At 36.4% G+C, this 19,669-nt stretch overlaps 2 protein-coding genes and 1 long non-coding RNA gene across 36 annotated transcripts in view; 2 read left to right on the top strand and 1 right to left on the bottom strand.

The window, feature by feature from the left end:
- LOC113699160 (callose synthase 9) overlaps positions 1-5,923 on the top strand; it is a 52,062-nt gene extending 46,139 nt beyond the window's left edge. Inside the window, exons 45-52 of one of the 3 annotated variants that reach the window (XM_027219305.2) lie at positions 500-613; positions 695-783; positions 892-1,050; positions 1,131-1,233; positions 2,335-2,454; positions 4,106-4,156; positions 4,237-4,419; positions 5,482-5,923. In XM_027219305.2, the coding sequence (XP_027075106.2) occupies positions 500-613; positions 695-783; positions 892-1,050; positions 1,131-1,233; positions 2,335-2,454; positions 4,106-4,156; positions 4,237-4,419; positions 5,482-5,718 (1,056 nt within the window). In that variant the 3' untranslated portion in view covers positions 5,719-5,923. The remainder of the gene's footprint in view (positions 1-499; positions 614-694; positions 784-891; positions 1,051-1,130; positions 1,234-2,334; positions 2,455-4,105; positions 4,157-4,236; positions 4,420-5,481) is intronic. The other 2 variants (XM_072052833.1, XM_072052838.1) reach the window with 2 other exon arrangements.
- A 2,396-nt stretch (positions 5,924-8,319) lies between these two features.
- On the top strand, positions 8,320-12,945 carry LOC113699048 (uncharacterized). Of its 32 annotated transcripts, none has more exons than XM_072052754.1 (8): positions 8,320-8,821; positions 8,951-10,410; positions 10,896-10,935; positions 11,016-11,080; positions 12,005-12,064; positions 12,140-12,246; positions 12,338-12,442; positions 12,615-12,945. In XM_072052754.1, exons 1-4 carry the CDS (start codon positions 8,708-8,710, stop codon positions 11,019-11,021), a joined length of 1,620 nt encoding a protein of 539 aa, XP_071908855.1. In that variant the 5' UTR covers positions 8,320-8,707; the 3' UTR covers positions 11,022-11,080; positions 12,005-12,064; positions 12,140-12,246; positions 12,338-12,442; positions 12,615-12,945. The 32 variants fall into 32 exon arrangements, with proteins under 32 accessions (XP_071908855.1, XP_027074952.1, XP_027075069.1 ...); XM_027219151.2 differs by having other exon boundaries at positions 12,136-12,246; XM_027219268.2 differs by having other exon boundaries at positions 10,891-10,935; positions 12,136-12,246.
- Positions 12,946-15,617: 2,672 nt separating this feature from the next.
- LOC140021198 (uncharacterized) lies at positions 15,618-17,876 on the bottom strand. The gene is made up of 3 exons (XR_011825115.1): positions 17,794-17,876; positions 17,562-17,700; positions 15,618-15,912 (listed from the first exon to the last, which is right to left on the bottom strand). It is a non-coding gene; the product is annotated as an uncharacterized lncRNA (long non-coding RNA).
- Between the last annotated feature and the right edge of the window lie 1,793 nt (positions 17,877-19,669).

The following is a 19,669-nucleotide window of genomic DNA, read 5'->3' as shown; positions in this document are numbered from 1 at the left end:
CAGGATGGTGAATGCACTCTGGTAACCTGATAGGCACTTTTAGAAATATGAAATACAAAATTAGGTCTTCTATTGGATCTCCTGTGGAGACAGGAAGAGAAGTACATTAAAGTTTTTATTTGATGTCGTGGTGCAGATGGCATCAGCACTCTTCTACGAATAGTCTTACTCGTGCATTAGCCCTGCTCTATCTTTTCAGTACTCCTTTTTTTTTTCCATGGGCTGTGCTTGGTTTCTGTTCATATCAAATGGGTGGAGAGTTGGAAGATGGTTCCCTTTTTCCTTTCTTATGCTCTTCCCTCACTTGGATGGTATATCATTTTCCTTAGTTCTTGTGATGCTTGAATGACTAGCCTTGCTCTGCCTTGGTGCTGGCATGCTTCATTTATCTGTTTATATAGATCGTTTGTTGCTTGTATACCTCTTATCCCAGCTATGTTTCTGGTATTGTATTTACAACCTCGAATATTACAATTTTCTTTTGTTCTTCTCATCACAGGCCCTTGTGAGTTTTGTCACTATGCAATTTCAGCTTTGTACAGTCTTTTTCACATTTTCATTGGGCACAAGAACCCACTACTTTGGCCGTACTATTCTCCATGGTGGTGCTAGAGTATGTTCTACTAAGTATATTCTCTGCTTGTTTGTTGTCTCTGGTTATATTTCCTTTGAAGTCATCTATACTTCTGAACAGTATCAAGCAACTGGGAGAGGATTCGTCGTTCGGCACATCAAATTCTCAGAAAATTACAGGCTATACTCCCGTAGTCATTTTGTCAAAGGGTCTCTCTCTCTTTCTCCCCCTCTTCCATACATAAATTGATGTCTGCTTGTGTTTATGCGTTCATTTAGTAACCTAAGTGGTGGTTTTTGTATTTTTTTCCTTCTCAGAATGGAGGTGGTGCTTTTGTTGGTGGTATATCTTGCATATGGATATAATGAAGGAGGTGCAATAGGATATATTCTTCTTACTGTTAGCAGCTGGTTTTTGGCTATTTCTTGGCTTTTTGCTCCATATTTATTCAATCCATCAGGATTCGAGTGGCAGAAGTAAGTATTTGCTCACTTTGCTTCACAAATGGATTTAATTCCTCTTATACTAAGCCACTGCTTTTTTATATGGTTTGCAGAACAGTAGAAGACTTTCGAGATTGGACAAACTGGCTTCTTTACAGAGGTGGAATTGGGGTTAAAGGGGAGGAGAGTTGGGAGGCTTGGTGGGATGAGGAGCTGGTAAGATATCTGACTTGGGACCCTTGTGGTGAATATTCTTTATATGTTGGTCATTTATGGACTCAATATGGTTGGTCATTGAAGACAATATATATTGGGAGTTATGCTATGTCAAACATTAACTTTTTTATCTTGTCTGGTATTGTTCCTTGTGGTACCTTACCAATTGTAATATATTCCTTTTGAGGAAGGAAATGAAGTCAGGCTAATTCTCATATTTCACGCATCTCTGGAAAGCATTTTTTGTGCTTATCAAACTTGCTTTTTCTCAAAAATGGATGTTAGATGTTTTTTGCATATTGTTCAATGCATTATTATTGTTACCTTGTTAGCTAGTAAACTTACTGCAAGCACTAATAAATTAGGTTTTTGGTCTGTTGACAAACTAAACCATTCGATATTTTTAAACCTATATAAAGCTGCTGTGTGCTACAGATTTAGCAGTAGAATTGTAAAAAGCACATGAAAATCACATTTGTGATGCAAATTTAGTATATAGTCAAATCTTATTCAGAATCTGGAGTACTCCTTGCGAAAGAGTAAACTAGAATGATAGGGTAATTAATTAAGTTACATCTGGTAACATGATCAGATTACTTTCTTTTTCCAGTTCTTAGCATCTGATTTCTACCATTTCATTATAGTTACACTTCTACTTTCTTTTGAAGACCCTAGAAAGTGAAATAAGAAGAAATAAATAAAATTTCCTGAACACATGTTTCCAAAACAAATGCTTGGTGCCTGTGAGCATAATGTACAAGGAGGAGAACTCCAATGTGATGGTAAAGGATAGAAGTTTTCGTCATGTTAGGAAAACTTCCCCATGTGTTGGGAGGTGAAAAAAAATGGAAAGTAGATATTTGAATGCTTTTACCTTGTCTGTTCTCTTTCAATGCTCTTGTTCTGGTGGATGTAGACTTGAGAGCTTTGGTAGATACAACTTTCTTCCTCTTCTGTGTCGTTCAATTCTCTGGATGATCTCTTTTCTGCACATTTACATTTTCTAACTCGATGTAACAAAATCTTTTGTTTCATCATAAATTTTGCCTGTGTTCTCATTCTCCTCTGACTTTGGGTCTAACACTTATTTTGTCCTTGCAGGCTCATATCCGAACCTTAAGGGGGAGGCTACTGGAGTCAATTCTTAGTTTGCGCTTCTTCATGTTCCAATTTGGCATTGTTTACAAGTTGCACATACAAGGATCAAATACATCATTGACGGTAACATTCTTCAATTGGTATTGGATTGCGTCAAGATATTCACTTGTTGATTCTCTTTTTCAACTAAGGTTTTCACTCTTTAACAAATTGGATCTTGATGTGCTCAGAAATAGTTTACACAAATAAAAGATTGGCAGGGTGCATATCTTTGTAGGGGACACACATTGGATATATATATATATATATATATATATATATATATATATATATATATATATTACTTAAGGAAACAATGTCAGATATGTGTTTTGGCATATGAGTGGTATAGGCCCTGTTTGGGGTTTGTAGTGTTTTTGCTAAAAAGGTACTTTTGGAAGATGAAAGCACTTTGTTTGGTGGGCATCATTCCTAGAATTTAGGAATAGAGCTTTTGGCCATTAAAGCACTTTTGGCATTAGCTCAAAGTTGGTGCTTTTACAGTAACTTTTATGTTTCAAAAAATTAAAAAAATTTTGACTTTAAAAATTTTATTATAAACTTTGAACTCAATAAAGAGATAAATATGCTTTAGAATTTCAAAATTATGTATTATCAAATAGAAAAATTACTTATGCAAGTAAGCATCCAAATATGATTAAGCACTTATTAAGTACTTTGGCCAAAAGCTTTATCAATAGAAGTGCTTCTTGTAAGCCACCACGGGCCCTTAAGCGGTGGCTAGCAGATACTGGGTTGTGTAAATTAAGTCATGTAGAACTGTGGATGGTGGTTGTATCTCGTGCATTGGAGGGAAAAGTCCACTAAAATTTTGGTTGAGCTTTTCTTCATCTGTATTGGATTATAGTACATCATAAAGTATTAAAACCTGTATGGAATTTACTTTTGTTGTAACTCTTGGTACATGACAGTTTATTTATTTATTTAGAGGGCTGCTGCCGTTGTTGGGAACTGACGAGAGAAGATTTTTTTTTTTGTTTTCTTTTTTGTATCTTAGCTGTAAATCTAAGCAGTAATAAAGTGGAAAAAGAGATCTATTTGTGATTTTTCCCTAATTAACTTTTTGTAAACCATATTTCTAGGTGTTTTGATACATTTTGTCAAAATTGAGGGGTGCATTTGTTGTTTGGGAAAAGCATGGTGGGCAATATAGCTAATCCCCCTATTTGCGAAACATTTATCAACTTTTTTAAGAAAAATGTTAAACATGGAAACAGGGGCTAATGGAACTGTAAAGGTTTTAGTGCAACAGATTCTGACCTTAAGAATTACCAGCCAAATGGCGCTAAATAAAGAGTGTGTGTGTTTACTGCCCCTACAGTTTGGTGAGTGTAGTTCAGAACCAACTAGTCGATGCAAAAGATCTTCGGACATTTTTATGCGGAAAATACACACGCGAATTATTTGCAAAAAAAAAAAAAAAAAAAAAAAATTGCTCACTGGTTGGTTTAGGGGAAGAATTGTTGATGTTTTTATGATGTTCATGAATTCTAACAATTGTGGTCCAGGCAAGATGCATGGTGGTTGTGTTTTTACTGTTTGGGAAACTAATACTTTAGTAAAGGCAATTTGGACTTCTAAGAGAATAAGTTCCATTTACATAGCTTTTGTGACTTACTTCTTGGTGTTGTTTTTGATAGAAAATAGTCCTTTGCACTCTACCTTATATTAATTCACTTCCAGTTTCACCTCATGAATTTGTAACTTTTTGTAGGTATATGGGTTTTCGTGGGCTGTGTTTGCATTGCTGATAATTCTTTTCAAGGTCTGCTACTGAACCTGAATGGCCAATTGTTGAACCACTTAAATATATTCTTAGTTTCTGCTGTTCACGGGGTTGTGCAGGTATTCACCTTCAGTCAGAAGATATCAGTTAATTTCCAGCTGGTGCTGCGCTTTATCCAGGGTGTCTCCTTTTTACTTGCATTGGCTGGTTTAGCTGCTGCAGTTGTGTTTACCAAACTGTCTGTTTCGGATATATTTGCTTGCATTTTAGCTTTTCTGCCCACTGGCTGGGGAATTCTTTGTGTAAGTCCTATATTACATATGGGTCCTTCATATTTCATTTCTTACTCAATTATCTAGCTCAATTCTTTTCTGCCTATTGCTGCATTCCATTAAAAACATCATTGGATGGTAAAAGCATCCTCATCATTGGCAGTTTAAGTTGAATAGTGGATAGAGACAAACCTCTATTAAGTTGATTCCCAGAAATACAAGATGAATAGAAGAAACTTAGCCTACTTATCGGAAGGAGCAACGTGATATGTGGTAGTAGAAAAATTTATTGGAGGGTATAAATTTCCTTCTCTGATACTCTTTCTTAATTTAAGATGTTGGGAATTTCATGCCTCGGTTTCTACAGCCTTCAACTGTTCACCTTGGCAGACATTATTTATGATCCCCTTAGCATTTCAGTCTTGTTAGCACATCTATACACCATTCACAATAAACAAACTAGATGTTACCTTTATGAGGTACTGTACACGGAATGTGATTTTGAATTCCCAAGTTATTAGCTTGATGCAAATCTCAAATTCTGAGTATTAACAGTTAAAGAGTCATTTCCGCTAGAAGGGATTTGTTATGGTCTCATGTAGAGTAGAAGTGGAAAAAAATAATAGTGCCTCTTTGTCTCTATTCCCTTGAATTTGGATGGCACTTTTAGGGTTCTATTCGATTATATATCATATATCTCTTTGGGGGCTATCTGATTGTCTATTTGGATGGTAAAACCATCCTTGTCATCAGTAATGTGAAGATGGTCCAGACAGCAATTGAATAGAAGCTAGACATCAGTACTTACAGATCGGCGATATCATCTTTGGAAATCGATAAATTGTGTTGTCTACATCTATTCAGTATAAGTCTATCAGCTGACTCCAATTGGATATGCGATAGAAAATGAACCTTAGTATTGGTGAAAGTGGAGATTTCTGTTTATGTTGGTTGTTTTTGAGGTTGTGCTGGAACTTTTGGGAACTTTTTTTCCTCCAAGAACTTCAGCAACGGGAACCTCATCTAAAATTCTTCTCTGTGTTAATCAGAATTATGTCTTTGATGTTCTAACTTATTCTGCTGCTTTACCAGATTGCTGTAGCATGGAAGCCTGTGGTGAAGAAGATGGGACTGTGGAAGTCTGTTCGTTCAATTGGCCGTTTATATGATGCTGGGATGGGGATGCTGATTTTCATTCCTATCGCCCTATTTTCATGGTTCCCGTTCATTTCAACATTTCAAACCCGACTTATGTTCAACCAAGCCTTCAGTCGAGGGTTGGAAATCTCTCTTATCCTTGCTGGAAACAATCCAAACTCAGGCCTGTGATGGTGTTCTCGTGCTGTCTGACATTGAGCTTAGTCATGTACATAGAAGACGACTGCTGTGGGCATTTTCTATTCCCCAAAATTCTGTAGGTACTTTTTGTTTTTTTCTGGCTTTTAGCACGAGCTTTCCTATTTAGTGAAATCCATTGTAAATTTATGCAGTAAACTTTTGCCAAACGAGATACAATTCAGCTGCATTTTCTGTATGGTAGCCGTCTAAATCATTACGTTTTACTTTTCTTCAGCTGCCCTGGGCATCTAATTGCTCCCATTACCATATAACTGAATGCGCAGGTCTACCAACTTTTCAAATCTAACCATTGCAACTTTCGTTTCTCGATTCCTTCCTGCAAACGAGGCTTGTAGATTTAAAACTATCACAGGCTCTCTGAATCATTGCAAGCATACAAACAAAGCTAAAAGCTCAAACATGCGATTTTATTGTAAGCCGGAAAAGGTTGGTTGCATTTTCTATTTACTCTTGGTCGCGATGATTCAACTGTGGTGGCATTAGAAAACAAACGGTCGAATGCCGAAGTACTCCTCTGTACATTGCAGGGTGCCCCTAAGTTTAACCGTCGAGAAAATTGAGCAAGTAGTTGTTCTGCGTTACCCCTTAATAGTTGAAGAAATATGAAATTTGAATTCATTAAGTTATTAAATGGTTAAATATCAATATAATGCATTTGAGTGTATATCGCGTTAAATAATAAGTGAATAATTTATTACTTATTTTTTCGAGTAAGTTTTGTTTAAAAAATTCGGTGCTACTTATTTAATTGTATATCAGTAGATGTTCTATTTTCTCTTATCAAATACAAATGATAAGTGAATAACTTATTATTTATTTTTAATATGTTAAGATCTGAATCAATTAATTTTACGTATTGAATTAAATTATCAAATATATTTTTGAATATGTTAAGATCTGACTCAATTAATTTTAAGTATTAAATTAAATTATTAAATACAGTGTAAATTTTGCCTCACCTTGACATGGGTACATAGTTTACCAGTACCTTATACGGTACGATAATGCCTGCTTTCTTTTTTTCTTACAAGAAGTCAAGAACTCACGATAATGCATTCTTTCCGTTTTGCGAAATTTTAAGTATTGATGTGCCCTGTGCCTGTGGCTATGCACATTTCTGAACTTCTTGGAATCTTGGGTGTCTTTAATTGGTAAAACTCATTCCTTTTTACTCCAAAAGATTATTCCTTTTGTATAGTTTAATAGAATAAAGCTGTTGCTTGTTTCTGCAAACTTTTCTGAATATGAATTGGACTAAATCAACGTGATAGCTTCATAAATAGTTGGAACTTGGAAGTGAGAGCTTAGAGGAAACTTTAGAAACTTGAATCTCGCTTTAACTGATTTGAATGATTGGTTGGACAAGATTATTATTTATTTAACCAATGAATTTTATATCTAGCCACACAAACATTAGGATGATGGAAGTGCACTACATAGTTTCTTCTTACTTTATAAGATCTCTCCACCAATTTCTCAATTGATAAATAACGGTGTGTTTCATCGTCCTCTCTTCATTTTATAGATAAATAACGGGTTTTGTGTGGGAATTTGATATCCAAAATTAACAAAAATCCTTTATCAAAGGCACCATTGATTTGTCTTTGATATATGAAGTTTTTGAAATGAACTTCTCAAAACACGTACTACTAAATATTTGCATACATACATTTTGCAAGTGTTGATGACCTAAAAGACTTAACAATTATCACGCAATTTAAAAGAGTGAAAAATCTACTTCTACTAGTATTATCCATCTTTCACTTTTTCTTAGTTGTTTCGTTTTCTTTCTTTCTTTCTTTTCCAGAAGTGTAAGAGTATTTCCTTCTTTATTATTTACCTTTGGAAAGTGTTAAGAATAGGGTTAATTACGAAAGCTCCTCCTAAGGTTTAATCAGCTTTACACTTTACCCCTTAATGAATTTTTTTTCTCATATTACCCTTTAAACTGTTAGTCAACTTTAACATTGCATAACAGAAATATCAAATAAACATTGATACACCTAAGGGTTAATTAGAATAAATCCCATTAAGGTATAACCATTTTGCATTTTATCCTCTAATATCATTTTTCTTTTAATTTGTTTATTTGTCCCAAAAACCATTAGTAACAAACAAATAAATTGATAAAAAAGATATTGGGGGATAAAATGCCAAAAACCTATACTTATAAGGGAATTTACTATAGTTAACTCTTAGGGTATAAATGTTTTTTTGACACCACTATTACACAATATTAGAGTTGACTAACAGTTTAGAGGATAAAGTGAAAAAGAAATAACGTCAGGGGCTGAAGTGTAAATGTGGCTATTCCTTAGGGGAGTTTTTGTGATTAACCCTTAAGAATACATCCAAAAAAAAGAACCAAAAGAATGGCCCTTACGTAAATACTGCGGAATTCGGAGGGCGGTTCCAATTCCCGAACCTAATCCGATACCTTTTCCAAATGCCACCCGGAAACTTTGCTTGGATACCACGCGTCCTTTCAATCTCAACCGTTCATTCCGAATCCTTACATCTTAACCGTCCAATGATCCTTTTCACCGCCTATAAATAACCCCTCTTCCCCAGCAAATCGCCACCACAAAAGCGCCTATCGAAGAAGAAATCGAAACTTTTAGAGATAGAAACTAAGCAAATCTAAAAACCCAGCGAAAATTCCAGAGAGAGAAACAAGAAAATTTCAAAATTTTAAGTAAAATAGTTTGGGAAAAGTTCCTTGATTTGCACGAGAGCAGAGAAGGATATTACGATTTTAATCTGTCAATTTAAGTTGTTCGTTGGTTTGTGCCGGAGTTTTTCGTTTTTGCCCCAAGTTTCTGTTTTTTTTTTTAAAAAAAATCTTCCAAATTAATTTCGAATTTCGCAATTCAAACGGTTAATTTTCGATCTTTAGTTCGTTTTTGGTTGTGCTTTTGTTTGGATATTTTTGTTATAGAAAATTTTTGGTTTAAAAAAAATGAATGAGCAAGGATCGATAATGAATCAGCAGCAGATGGTGAATCCACCGCCACCGATGATGAGTGCACCGCCGCCGCAACTGATGAATCCGCAGCAATCACAAGCGCCGCAGGTAATGTTTTCATCAGCATTGAGATTTAATTCCCGTAGATTACCACGAAAGTCCCATGATCGATTTGTAAGGAGGAATTGTGCTAGTGGTTTTAGTAGAAGGTCTCAAAATTTTCGGTCACATTCACAGATGCTCATGAATCCACCTCAACAACAGCAGCAGCCGATGATGAATCGGAGCTATGGAATGTGGGGCCCACATACGCAGCCCATGGATCTTCAGCTGAAATTCCAAAACCCTAACCCTAATTCTATGAAAACTCAAGGTGTTGGGTTTGTTTCTGGGAATAAGGGTCAGTCTAAGCATCCGTTTGGGCCGCGGAATAATTGGAAGGGGAAAAAGGTGAATAAACCTGACAAGAGAAAGGATTCGGGTAGGAGAATGGATAACCCTCTGTCAATGGTTGGTGGTAGTAGTAGTGGTGTTGGGGGTATTCTTGGTAGTGTTCCTGGAAATGTCGGTGGTGGATATCAGCCTCCTAATTTGAAGGATTTGCAGCATCAGAATAGGGTGAAGGCCCGGAAGTTTTTTCCCAAGAAGTATTATAACTACAATAACAACAAGAATAGTTACAATAGGGGTAAATTTGCTCCAAGGAACACAACATCCTACATAATTCGTGCAAAAAAGAGTGGAGGAATTGCAGAATTGGTTTCACCATGCCCTGTAACTCCAGCTGTTCTGCCTACTCCAATATTTTCACCTTCAAGGGAGGTCTTGGTTGACATGGCCAAGGAGGAATGGGGTGTTGATGGCTATGGATCCATGAAGGGTCTGATTAGGCTTAGGTCTCCAGGGCACGAGGGTGAGGGACATGAGGAGGAGGAGGAGGAGGAGGGAGGATCCAGTGAGAGTGATGTGGAGGAGCATGTGGAGGTAGAAAGGAGGTTGGATCATGATTTGAGCCGGTTTGAGATGATTTATCCAAATTATGGGACTGCTGGTGGGGTGGAATATAATAATGTTTTGGGGAACCGGGTGGATGATCAGGATACCCACATAGCACAACTTGAAGAAGAGAATTTAATTTTGAAGGAGAGGCTGTTTCTGATGGAGGGCGAGCTGGGGGATCTGAGGAGGAGGTTGCAATGTTTGGAGAGACAGAGTCGTAGTGAAGATATTAATGAGGAGGTGGTAGAGAATTCGTCTGAGAATGAGAGTGAGAGCCGTGGTGGAGCACATTCACTTGAGGACAATAATGAGGAAATGGTAGAAGTAAATGTGGAAGGAGGCATGGATGCAAAAGTCAAGGAACATTTTATTCTGGATGGGAAGGATGAAGTCTGTAAGAATGAGGATAGCATTACAGAAATTAGAGTTCAAGAAGAGAAAAAAGGCGAAATCAAAGTTAAGTGTGTGCCAGAGGATGAACAGAGTAGTGATGAGCTTCAGGTTGATGTATTGAAGGACTATCATGTTTGTGCTGAAGCACCAGAAAATATCCCTGCCGGAGATGTTTGTATGGTTGAGGTTGCACACACTGGGAAAGGATTTGTTGAAGAGAAGCAGTCTAAGCAAGAAGCAGGTGAAAGTGAAGGCTTGGAGAAGAGCATTGACGAAGGGGACGTGACTGATTGTCCCTCGTTAATGTAAGTCTCTTCCCTGTAGCGTTCTTTCGTCTGCTTGCTCTGGACATATGAGCTTCTGGAAAAATGGTTGTAAATAATCCTTGACTGTTTTTGTTCAAAGGACTGACGTGTAATGATAGGAATAACTGCTTTGATCTGTGTTTTGTAGCACCTTCAAAACTCTTTCTTAGTGCCCAGGTCTAGTGCTTCCCATGTGTTCGTTCTCTTCCCCCTTTACTAGCTTTTAGGTTCTCTTATCTGCTTCCTTTTGTTTGAAGGTAGATGGTAGTATGAGGTTCACAAGTAAATTTGTAATATCTACTGTTGGACATATTCATGTTCTGTACCTTCACTAATTTTATTTTTCTAAGGTATTTGTATTAACTGATATTGTTTAATTTATCATTCAACAATTTAACTCACACGTGTTATATATGTTACCATAATATTTTGATTTTTGTTTTGCCTATACCTGATTGTTTTTGGTTATTTTATTTGTAGCAAAGACAGGATAATTCTTTCAGATGGCAGTTGAATGTGATTTGGGTATGTTATGCGACGCTTATTTGTGTCAATTGGGTTTCTCCACACTAAGCTTCGATAACTTGTATTTGACTTGATTGTAGAATTGAACTGGAGGAAGGTTCAAATTGCCAGCAATACTGATGCTTGGCCAGGCAGAGAATGCCAGGTAAAGAGCTTGGTCAGCATTTGCTGTCTAACAGAGCCTTTGCTTTACACGCAGTGGCCTTTGCTTACGGAGAGCATGAATGAATGCTTTTAGTTACAGCTTACCTGGATGAGAAATTGTGGTGTTAATGATAGTGCAATTTATCAGCCAATCGAAATAGGAAATTTCCTTGTGTCAAAATGTTGTCGAAAATTATTAGTAAATGCTATTGTTAGACTTGATTTACTGGTGAATTTATACTTTTCTATGGATAAGAGCTGTTCTTTTTAAAACTCTTTTTATGGATAAAAAGCTCTTCCACCACCCCCCACCAGCCTCCCCCCCCCCCCCGGCCCCGGCGGGGTGTTTGTTTGGTAGTTTTATGGAAGTCCTTTCGTCTAATGTAATATATGTTGGCCGTTTTAGTTGATTCTTTCATGTTTTGAAGAGTTCATGCTGTGAAAGAGTTTCTACTTATCAAATGAAGGGGATGGTATTGTAATCAGTGAGATACATGTTGCAAATGTGTTACTGTGTATGTTTTTTAGCGTCTCCTGAAACTCAGGAAACCACCATGTTTCTACGTGACATGTTCTATTTAAAAGGAAAAGAGGTTTGAGTATGATTAATAAACATCAGCAAACTACTTGTTTAACAGTTGTCTGATGTGAAAATTGATCTGTCTAATGTAGCAATTAAGCTACTAGTCAATTTCCAAGTATAGAAATCGATAAAAGAGCGCATTTGAAAAGCACTTGGGGACTTTTTGAATTATTTATAAAGCATGTGCCTCTATATGCAAAGCATATATTTGCTGTTTAAACAAAAAGGTTCATAAAAGCATCCAAATATTGGAGTTCGTTTTGCGGTATATTGCAAACCGACTAGCCTAGTAGACAGGATCACATCCTAATACCTCTGTTGTTGGTTCTGTTGCTATAGCAGATCTCGTCTGATGAGTTACCCTGGAGGGCTGGATATCGTCGTACCTCCTTTCTTTTACCGGTATACTTTCAATTCCTGTAGATGTCAGTTCTTAACTTGTTTTAACACGGGTCCTTGTTTGGTACTGATAGCCAGTTGGAACAAGATTGGATTTATGCAAAACTAGTCGACGGGAAAAGAGGTCGAAGGTAAACATCAGCACGATGCTATTGCAGAAGGTGTGGCATAAAGTAAAGCACTGGGTACTATTACAACTAAGTAATTAACCAAGTCCTCTTTGTATATAGATGTTTGTGCAGTTTACTGATGGTTGTAGTATGCCCTCTTTTTCAGGTTATTTCTTTTTCAAGTTGGGTGCAAGTCTAGCCCTCTTGTACATTGGTACTCAGATTTATTGGAAACACAATGTAGAGTTAAAGCCTCTCGAAAGGAAAAAAGGTAGTGTTGAGTTTGTGGTGGAATTGATAGGAAATGTCTCCTTGTACATGGATGGAACTGATAGGGAGTGTCTCCTTGAACATTGGAAGTGGCATTTCGCCCGCAATCTCCTCTTGTTTTTGTTGTGGTGGAAAATTAACTAGGTAGGTTGTAACGTGGATTATTATTTCAGGTTTTCAGCGTTGGATGAATTTGGCCTTTTGCCTGAAAGAGCAGAACTCGGATATCATCATAATACACAGCTGAAGATTAGAAACTGTTGGCGAGATTACTAAGTTTGATTGTACCATTTATAGCTCTAGGATATAAGAGGTGTGCTAGATTTAGGATATTTGTTAATGGTAGGTTGGCTGCCAGCCTCCTGTTTGATTTTTTTCATCCTTAGAGGCCATTTCTCTTTCATTAGCAAGGTTTGCTGGCCTTTGGTATCGTGTGAAATTTTTAGTGCAGATTTTTAGGTGTTTCACAGAAGTAAACAGTTGCACCCTGTCCTCTTTTTTGTCTTTTTGGTTTCACTGTATCCTAAATTTCTCCTTTGAATTAACAGAAAAGATGATACACTGTGACATATTCGCCTGTTGAAAGTCACGAAGGTGAGGGCCATTTAAGGGCAGATGACGTCGTTGGAAGTCAAAATCTTCAATATCAGTATTCTCCGTTGCGACCTAAAGCTACTGTGTCGTATGCTCACCGCGGACTGGCTTCATATTGTGCAGGAGTGATTCTTTAGGTTGGAAGGGTGCTTTTTTGGCAAGAAAAAAAAGGCTTTAGTGCGGAGGCTACGCAACTTGTTTCAAGTTTGCTACTTTTTGCAACACAAAGAACTTTGTTTATCGGTATGAAAACAATCAAATCCATAGGAGGCCACGTTTGTTTTTTTGAAGGGTTTAAAGAATCATTTATTATTATTATTATTATTATGATGGGTCACTTACAATAAAATATGCTGGGTAAGAACGAAGGACAAAAGGGGATCACATTGTGAAGCCACAAATTCTGGATGAAAATGATGAGGAGAACATGCTAATTAATTCTTTACAACAATAAAGCCTCATGCAATGCAAGGATCGTAATGCTACTACAAAAAATGATCTTCGTTTCGAGTCAAGATCGAAAGAACTTGTCATTCAAGAAGTGTTCGACAATTAAGGGCGTAAACGAGTCGAGTCGAGTTTTGCTTTAATTGAATTGAATTTTAACATAATTTTACGAAACTCGAAACTTGAGATCAACGAAGTCAAAATGTCAAGCTCAAACTCGAGGTCAAAAAAATAAAAAAATATTTATTTTATTTTTAAAAAATGAATTAAATAATAATTTTTCTTAACAAATAATAAAATATTAAAAATATATATGTAATTTTATTATTAAAATAAAAAATATAAATAAATATATATAATCGATCTCGAGTCGGTTCGCGAGTTAACGAATTTAGTATTTTGATCTCGAGTTCTACTTGTTTAATTCGATTTCGATGTTGATTGGACTCGAGTCAAACTCGGACGCAAGTTTTTCGATTTGTTTGCTACCCTAACGACAATACAAGCAAGCAATTTGAGATTCTCACATCAACCATTTGCAATTTCTAAGCTTCCACCTCCTTGTTGATCCACCATTGTCTAGGCACCAAATATAGGCTAGGTTCACCCGTCACGATACTCACTACCGTCCAACTAATTTTCTTGTTGTTAACAATACTCATCGGTTTGGTCTTTGCTTTTTCCCATTTTGCATGCTTCCCTCTTGCCGTGTGGGACTTTTTTGTCTTGGATGTCGTGTACATTCATCTGGTAGGAGTTATTGAAGGATGTTCTCGTCATCTTGTCTCGTAATGTGTTCTGCATATTATTCTAGGACAGAATCTGTAAGAAAATGGCAACAAGTTTACATGCACTGTGATGCTTAACTAGGATGGCAGTGGGTAGGATAAAATTCATACCTGCGAGTACTCGATCCGATGGTTAATTCGATTAGATGACAGATGGGTAATTCGTTAAGTTAGGTTTGATATTAAGGAGGGATTACCGATGGATAACCTCGTAGGGTTTGATAAGAAAATCCTAAAAATCCAATACTTACAACTTTTTGTTGAAAAATGTAAAATAGTTCTCTTTGTTAAAAAATGTAAGATAGTTGTTTGAATCTTTTTTTTTATGGCCATTAAATTTACCCTTCATAAACTATTGAATTTCTCTACTGTTAAGTTTAAAATTCAATATAGTTTGTTAACTTAACAAGATGTGTATTGATTTTAGTTTGATAAAAGCTAATTCTCTATTTTTGAATTATTCAGATTAGCGGATAGAGAGTATCTGATGGATAATTCAAATCTGAAATAAGAGGATTAGGTAATGAAAGTTAAAACCCACACGAATATTAATCCATAGGATTAAATAAAAGATTTGGACATGCAGGTTAAGATTTGATAAGAGAGATTTTATAAAACACCAGTCCCGCTGCTATTGCTATGTTTATTAGTTCACCAACATCAAGAGTTGAATCCTTTAAACCTATATAGAGGTGGCAACCAGCATGTGAAGAATGGTTAGGTTAGGGTACTAGAGAATGAAATTCCTGGCAGAACCATCAGTAGTCGGGGTATGGTTAGAAGCAAGTGCCATGGTAGGCTTACCAGTAATGCTACCAGAAACCACTCTGGTGCATATGAGATGGCTGCCTAATGATTGGCCACCAACAACGGCTGGTCTGTCTGTCAAAATTGAATATAGTGATGACAGTTGAGGTAGATTGAGTCATGATAATTATGCAGTAAAACTTAATTGCATTACTACCATCATTGTTTTCGATATGAGATCTAAATTTGCAGAAAAATACTTTACAATGATCAACAAGCATTTCATCTAAAAAAAAAAAAAAGCATTTCGTCCAAAACAAGGAGCAACTTTTACATATTTTTTAGTAGAACTAGAAGGCATAAACCCAGCGAAGTGTGGTGGAAAGATAGCATGCCCTGCCCAGTTTGCAATCATACAAAGTATACGATAAAGATTTGAAATAAATATGCAGAATGTAAGTTTAGTTGCTGACAAAAACCTGGAAGAATAAATTTTGGATCATGCAGTCTTGGGTAGGAGTTTATTTGATAACTACTATCTGGTGCAGAAACCAATTGCGAACCGAACTTAGATTAAAAAAAAAAAAAGAGGACATCAAGGCGAAGCAAGAAACACTGGAAACATTCATTATCTAAGTTGTATGTTACAGCCTCCAAATTTGTAGTGCCATGGAGACATTCTTTCAACCGCATCATGTCCGAAAATTACAACAGCAGAAGAAATAGAAGATTGTGGAATGAAAAGAAGCACTTCTCCTTCTTGAAGACCATGTTCAACTACAAAGTTGTTCCAGTTTTGATGGAATTTTTTGTTAGCCAAATCCAACATGATAAGTTTTAGTTCCACTTATAAGAAGAACTGATGGAGTTCAACTCTCTTCTAGTTTGAAATTTCCTGAAAACAAACATTTTGTAAGATTTGATCAGTAAAACAATAACTTGATCATTGAGGAAATTTTTTTTCTAGTTAAAGGTACTTGAAAGACAAACATTCCTCACAAAAGGTACTTGAAAAACAGTGATTAAAATTGCATAAAGAACTTCATAAAAGAAAAGGACTGAAAAGTTCAGTAACAGAGAACTTGCTGCTGATTGAGAGTGTTATAATACACAAAAGATCGTAATCTTTCCAGTGAAGACAAGTAGAACCTGTACTTAGAAATACCAATGGGCGATATGCTTATATAATCGAAAGCCTTATGAAGGATTTTTCTTCTAGTTCAATGATATTGGTATTATGTTAATGGTGGCAGCTGGTTAGAGGTGGCAAGTAATAAAATTTCTCAGGAAGAGTAAATTTTCATTGCTGTCTGCTTTAAGGTGGCATACCTATACCTGCATTGTTTCTGATAATGTCACCCCTTTATTGCAACCAAAAATCAATTGGTAGGACCACTTATGATGTAGTCAGAGATCAGAAAATTACTATTGATGCTAATCATGTTAAATTTTACAGCTAGCAAGATAACATGCTAATCATGCTATTAGGAAGATATATAAATGTAGTGAGAAATTGTAAAGATTTGTTTGAACTGTGCACAACTGCGAGAAGATCATCAACAATCAATGAATGATAAAACAGCATGGCTTCATATTAACAGGTTTTGAGAATGGTTGGCAAATACAAGAGGATACCGTTACCCTCATAAGGCATTCTCGCAGTCAAAAAGGAATAAAAAACCTGCTTTCTGAATTTACGTAAATTTCCCCGAAAGACAGAAGAAAAAACTTCCACCATTAACTTACAAATGCTTTTTCTATATAGGTAGGAAGAGAATAGGTTAAGTTCTGGAATATGACAACTTTACTGCAGGATATTTAAAAAAGTCATGACATTCAAAAAAGAAAAAACAAAACATGGAGAGATACAGAAGACAGCTCCCCATACATAGACATACAATACAGAATATCGACCACATCATTTAATCAAGGGTAAAATACCACAAAACTCCCGGTGGTTTGACAAATATTCAATTTAACTCTCTCTGATTTGAAAACCTACACTATAACTTCATGTGATTTTGACTAAATTGAAAATTGGACAGAAAACATCAAATCTAACGGCTGTGTGTGAAATGTTTATATTACTCCTACTATACGTGAAATGCTTTTCTTTCAATTTTTAATTTAGTCGAAATTACAGAGAGTCAGTGTGTAATTTTTCAAATCAGAGAGAGTTAAATTGAACATTCAACAAATCATAGGGAGTTCATTTATATAAGGGCAATATTGACATTTCACGTATAACTGTTGGATTAGATGATTTCCGTCTAATTTCAATTTAGTTGAAACCACATGAAATTATAGTGTAGATTTTCAAATTAGAGGAAATTAAATTAAACATTCAACAAACCACAAGAAGTTTTTTGGTATTTTATCCTTTAATCAATCATTCCCTTCACACACCAACACCACCCTACCGCCGATGGGCCCGAAAATGAAGGGAGAACTAAGATATATTAATCATAAGTCACATAAAATTACCCAACCACATATAAGGGGAAGAAGCAAGAGGAAATGGAGAGTGGGTAGAGAAACAAATACCTCGATTTTCTTTGCGAAAGAATGGTAGTTTTTCATGAAGATGACAATCTTATAACCAGTTTTAAGATCACCAGAGGCAAGCTTGCTAGCCACCATTTCCTGACAACTCACATCCACACTGCCAAGTGTAAGATAGTTCCTGCACAGGGAGAGGAAGGGGGGGGGGGGGGATTGTAACATCAGCGTATGAATCAAGATTGCATAACAGAAAAGTATGAAGCACCAGATATACTCTTCTTTTTGAGGTAATTGTGCAAGCTTAGAAAGAGCTTCAACTACTTGAGTTGCAACGACAGGATTATTCTTCGCCAGACCCTAAACACATAATAAGAAAAATTCTCAACATTCATGGAAATACCCATAGAAGTCAGCCACTCTCTGATAAGACTATATAACAACATACTGTTGTCTTTTCTTCTGTCAATCCACAGCGAAGAACCAGACTTGGAACATATGCTAATTGAACCAAGAATTTCTGGATAGGATAACCAAAAAATAAAAATAATAACCTCAGCCTTCACTGTTTAAGAGCAACTAAAAGTTTCAAATATTTCTCATCACATAAAGAGGTAGTTAAGGTATAAACACACCTCTTGATCAACAGGTGGGAGTGGCCTCTTCTTAGCTTCCTCAGGATCAAGCTTAGCTCTGTCAATCAAATCGCTGACATACTGTTCAATGTCAGGTGAATGTGCAAGATCAAGTAGAATGTCGAGGGCAATCACAGGAATAGTCTCCATCAGCTCCTGATAAGAGAATATAAGAATACTCAAGGCCCAAGGCAACAGCAAATAAAACTCATCAATAGGCCAATAAAATGACGTACATTTTTCTCTTCTTCCGTCAGTCCACAGTGATTGACAAACTTCGGCGCAATTGCCAATAGGCACAAGATTAGCTGAATAACACATATATAAGGACTTCAGTAATCACCTTAAAAAGCAGCTAACATGTTTTACATTTTAAACACCACGCAACAAGGAAATAAAAAGTGATAAAAGTAATAGAAACCTGTTGTTGAGCAGGCACAAGTCGCCTTTTGACAGCTTTCTGAACCACATCTCTAACAAACTCTTTAATTGGTGCAGAATTTTCAAGCATAGTTAGAACTCCATCTGCAACGACAGGGTTCTCCTCCACCAGTGCCTGAAAACAGAACTCATTGATAGACCACATAGAGCAACATAATTTCAGACTAGGCCTCAGCCTATTGTGACACACAAGTTTCAGGTCATTTGCCTACTAAGATAGGACTTTCAAACAACTGCATGGATAAAAAGTTAGCAATCACTTTTTGACAGCAAACATCAGTTTCAAACCATAAACACCACATAATAAGAGAGATCCGTATATAAACCTCTAGTTCAGAAAGTGTTAGTGGCCCCTTTAAAGCTTCCAGAATCAAACCCTAGCTGCTTCTCCTCTTCTAGTAAGAATACATATCCCATCATCACACAGGAGCTCATTGTTATCTTCAGAATTTAACCACATTGGCTGTAACAAATATATAGGTTTTAGGGAAACCAGGTTAATCTTAATCACTCTGTGCTGGTGAAGAACTTAAGGCTTGCACCTTACCTTTTCCTTCAGCTCCGGATGCCACAGTGGAAGTGGTGTGATCAGTTGAGGTATGACTTCAGGTTGCAGGTCAAACCTGAAATTTGACAATGTGCTATTCATACATACCAAAAAATTGAGGAAAGCAAAGAAACCATACTGGATATCATAACAGTAATTACAGCACAAAGAAAAAGGCCTAATTCAATTGTAATCCGAAAGAATCATACTCTGAAGAATTGATGTCAAAGCCAGCCAGAATTGGTAGGATAATTTGTTCCTGTAGTTTACCTTGTTGAGGCTGTTCACCTTGCTTAAGCTGTCTTGGCAGTGGAAATGTCTGATGGATTCAAATTTACACGTTATTCAAGGACCATGATAAAGTTCGATGTGCATGACAAATTATATGACTCACATGCAATGAAGGATCAAAGTTTTCTATGTAATTTGCAGCAGACTGTTAAAGCAGCTGCAATAGAAAAGCCAATGGAAAGGACTAGTTATGCCACAGATTAAAGAAAACATTGAATGCAAGTCTGACAAAGATGAGA

Source organism: Coffea arabica, chromosome 1e (assembly GCF_036785885.1).
Source record: "Coffea arabica cultivar ET-39 chromosome 1e, Coffea Arabica ET-39 HiFi, whole genome shotgun sequence".
NCBI classification, from domain to species: Eukaryota; Viridiplantae; Streptophyta; class Magnoliopsida; order Gentianales; family Rubiaceae; genus Coffea; species Coffea arabica.
This window is presented reverse-complemented; position numbering and strand designations above follow the sequence as displayed.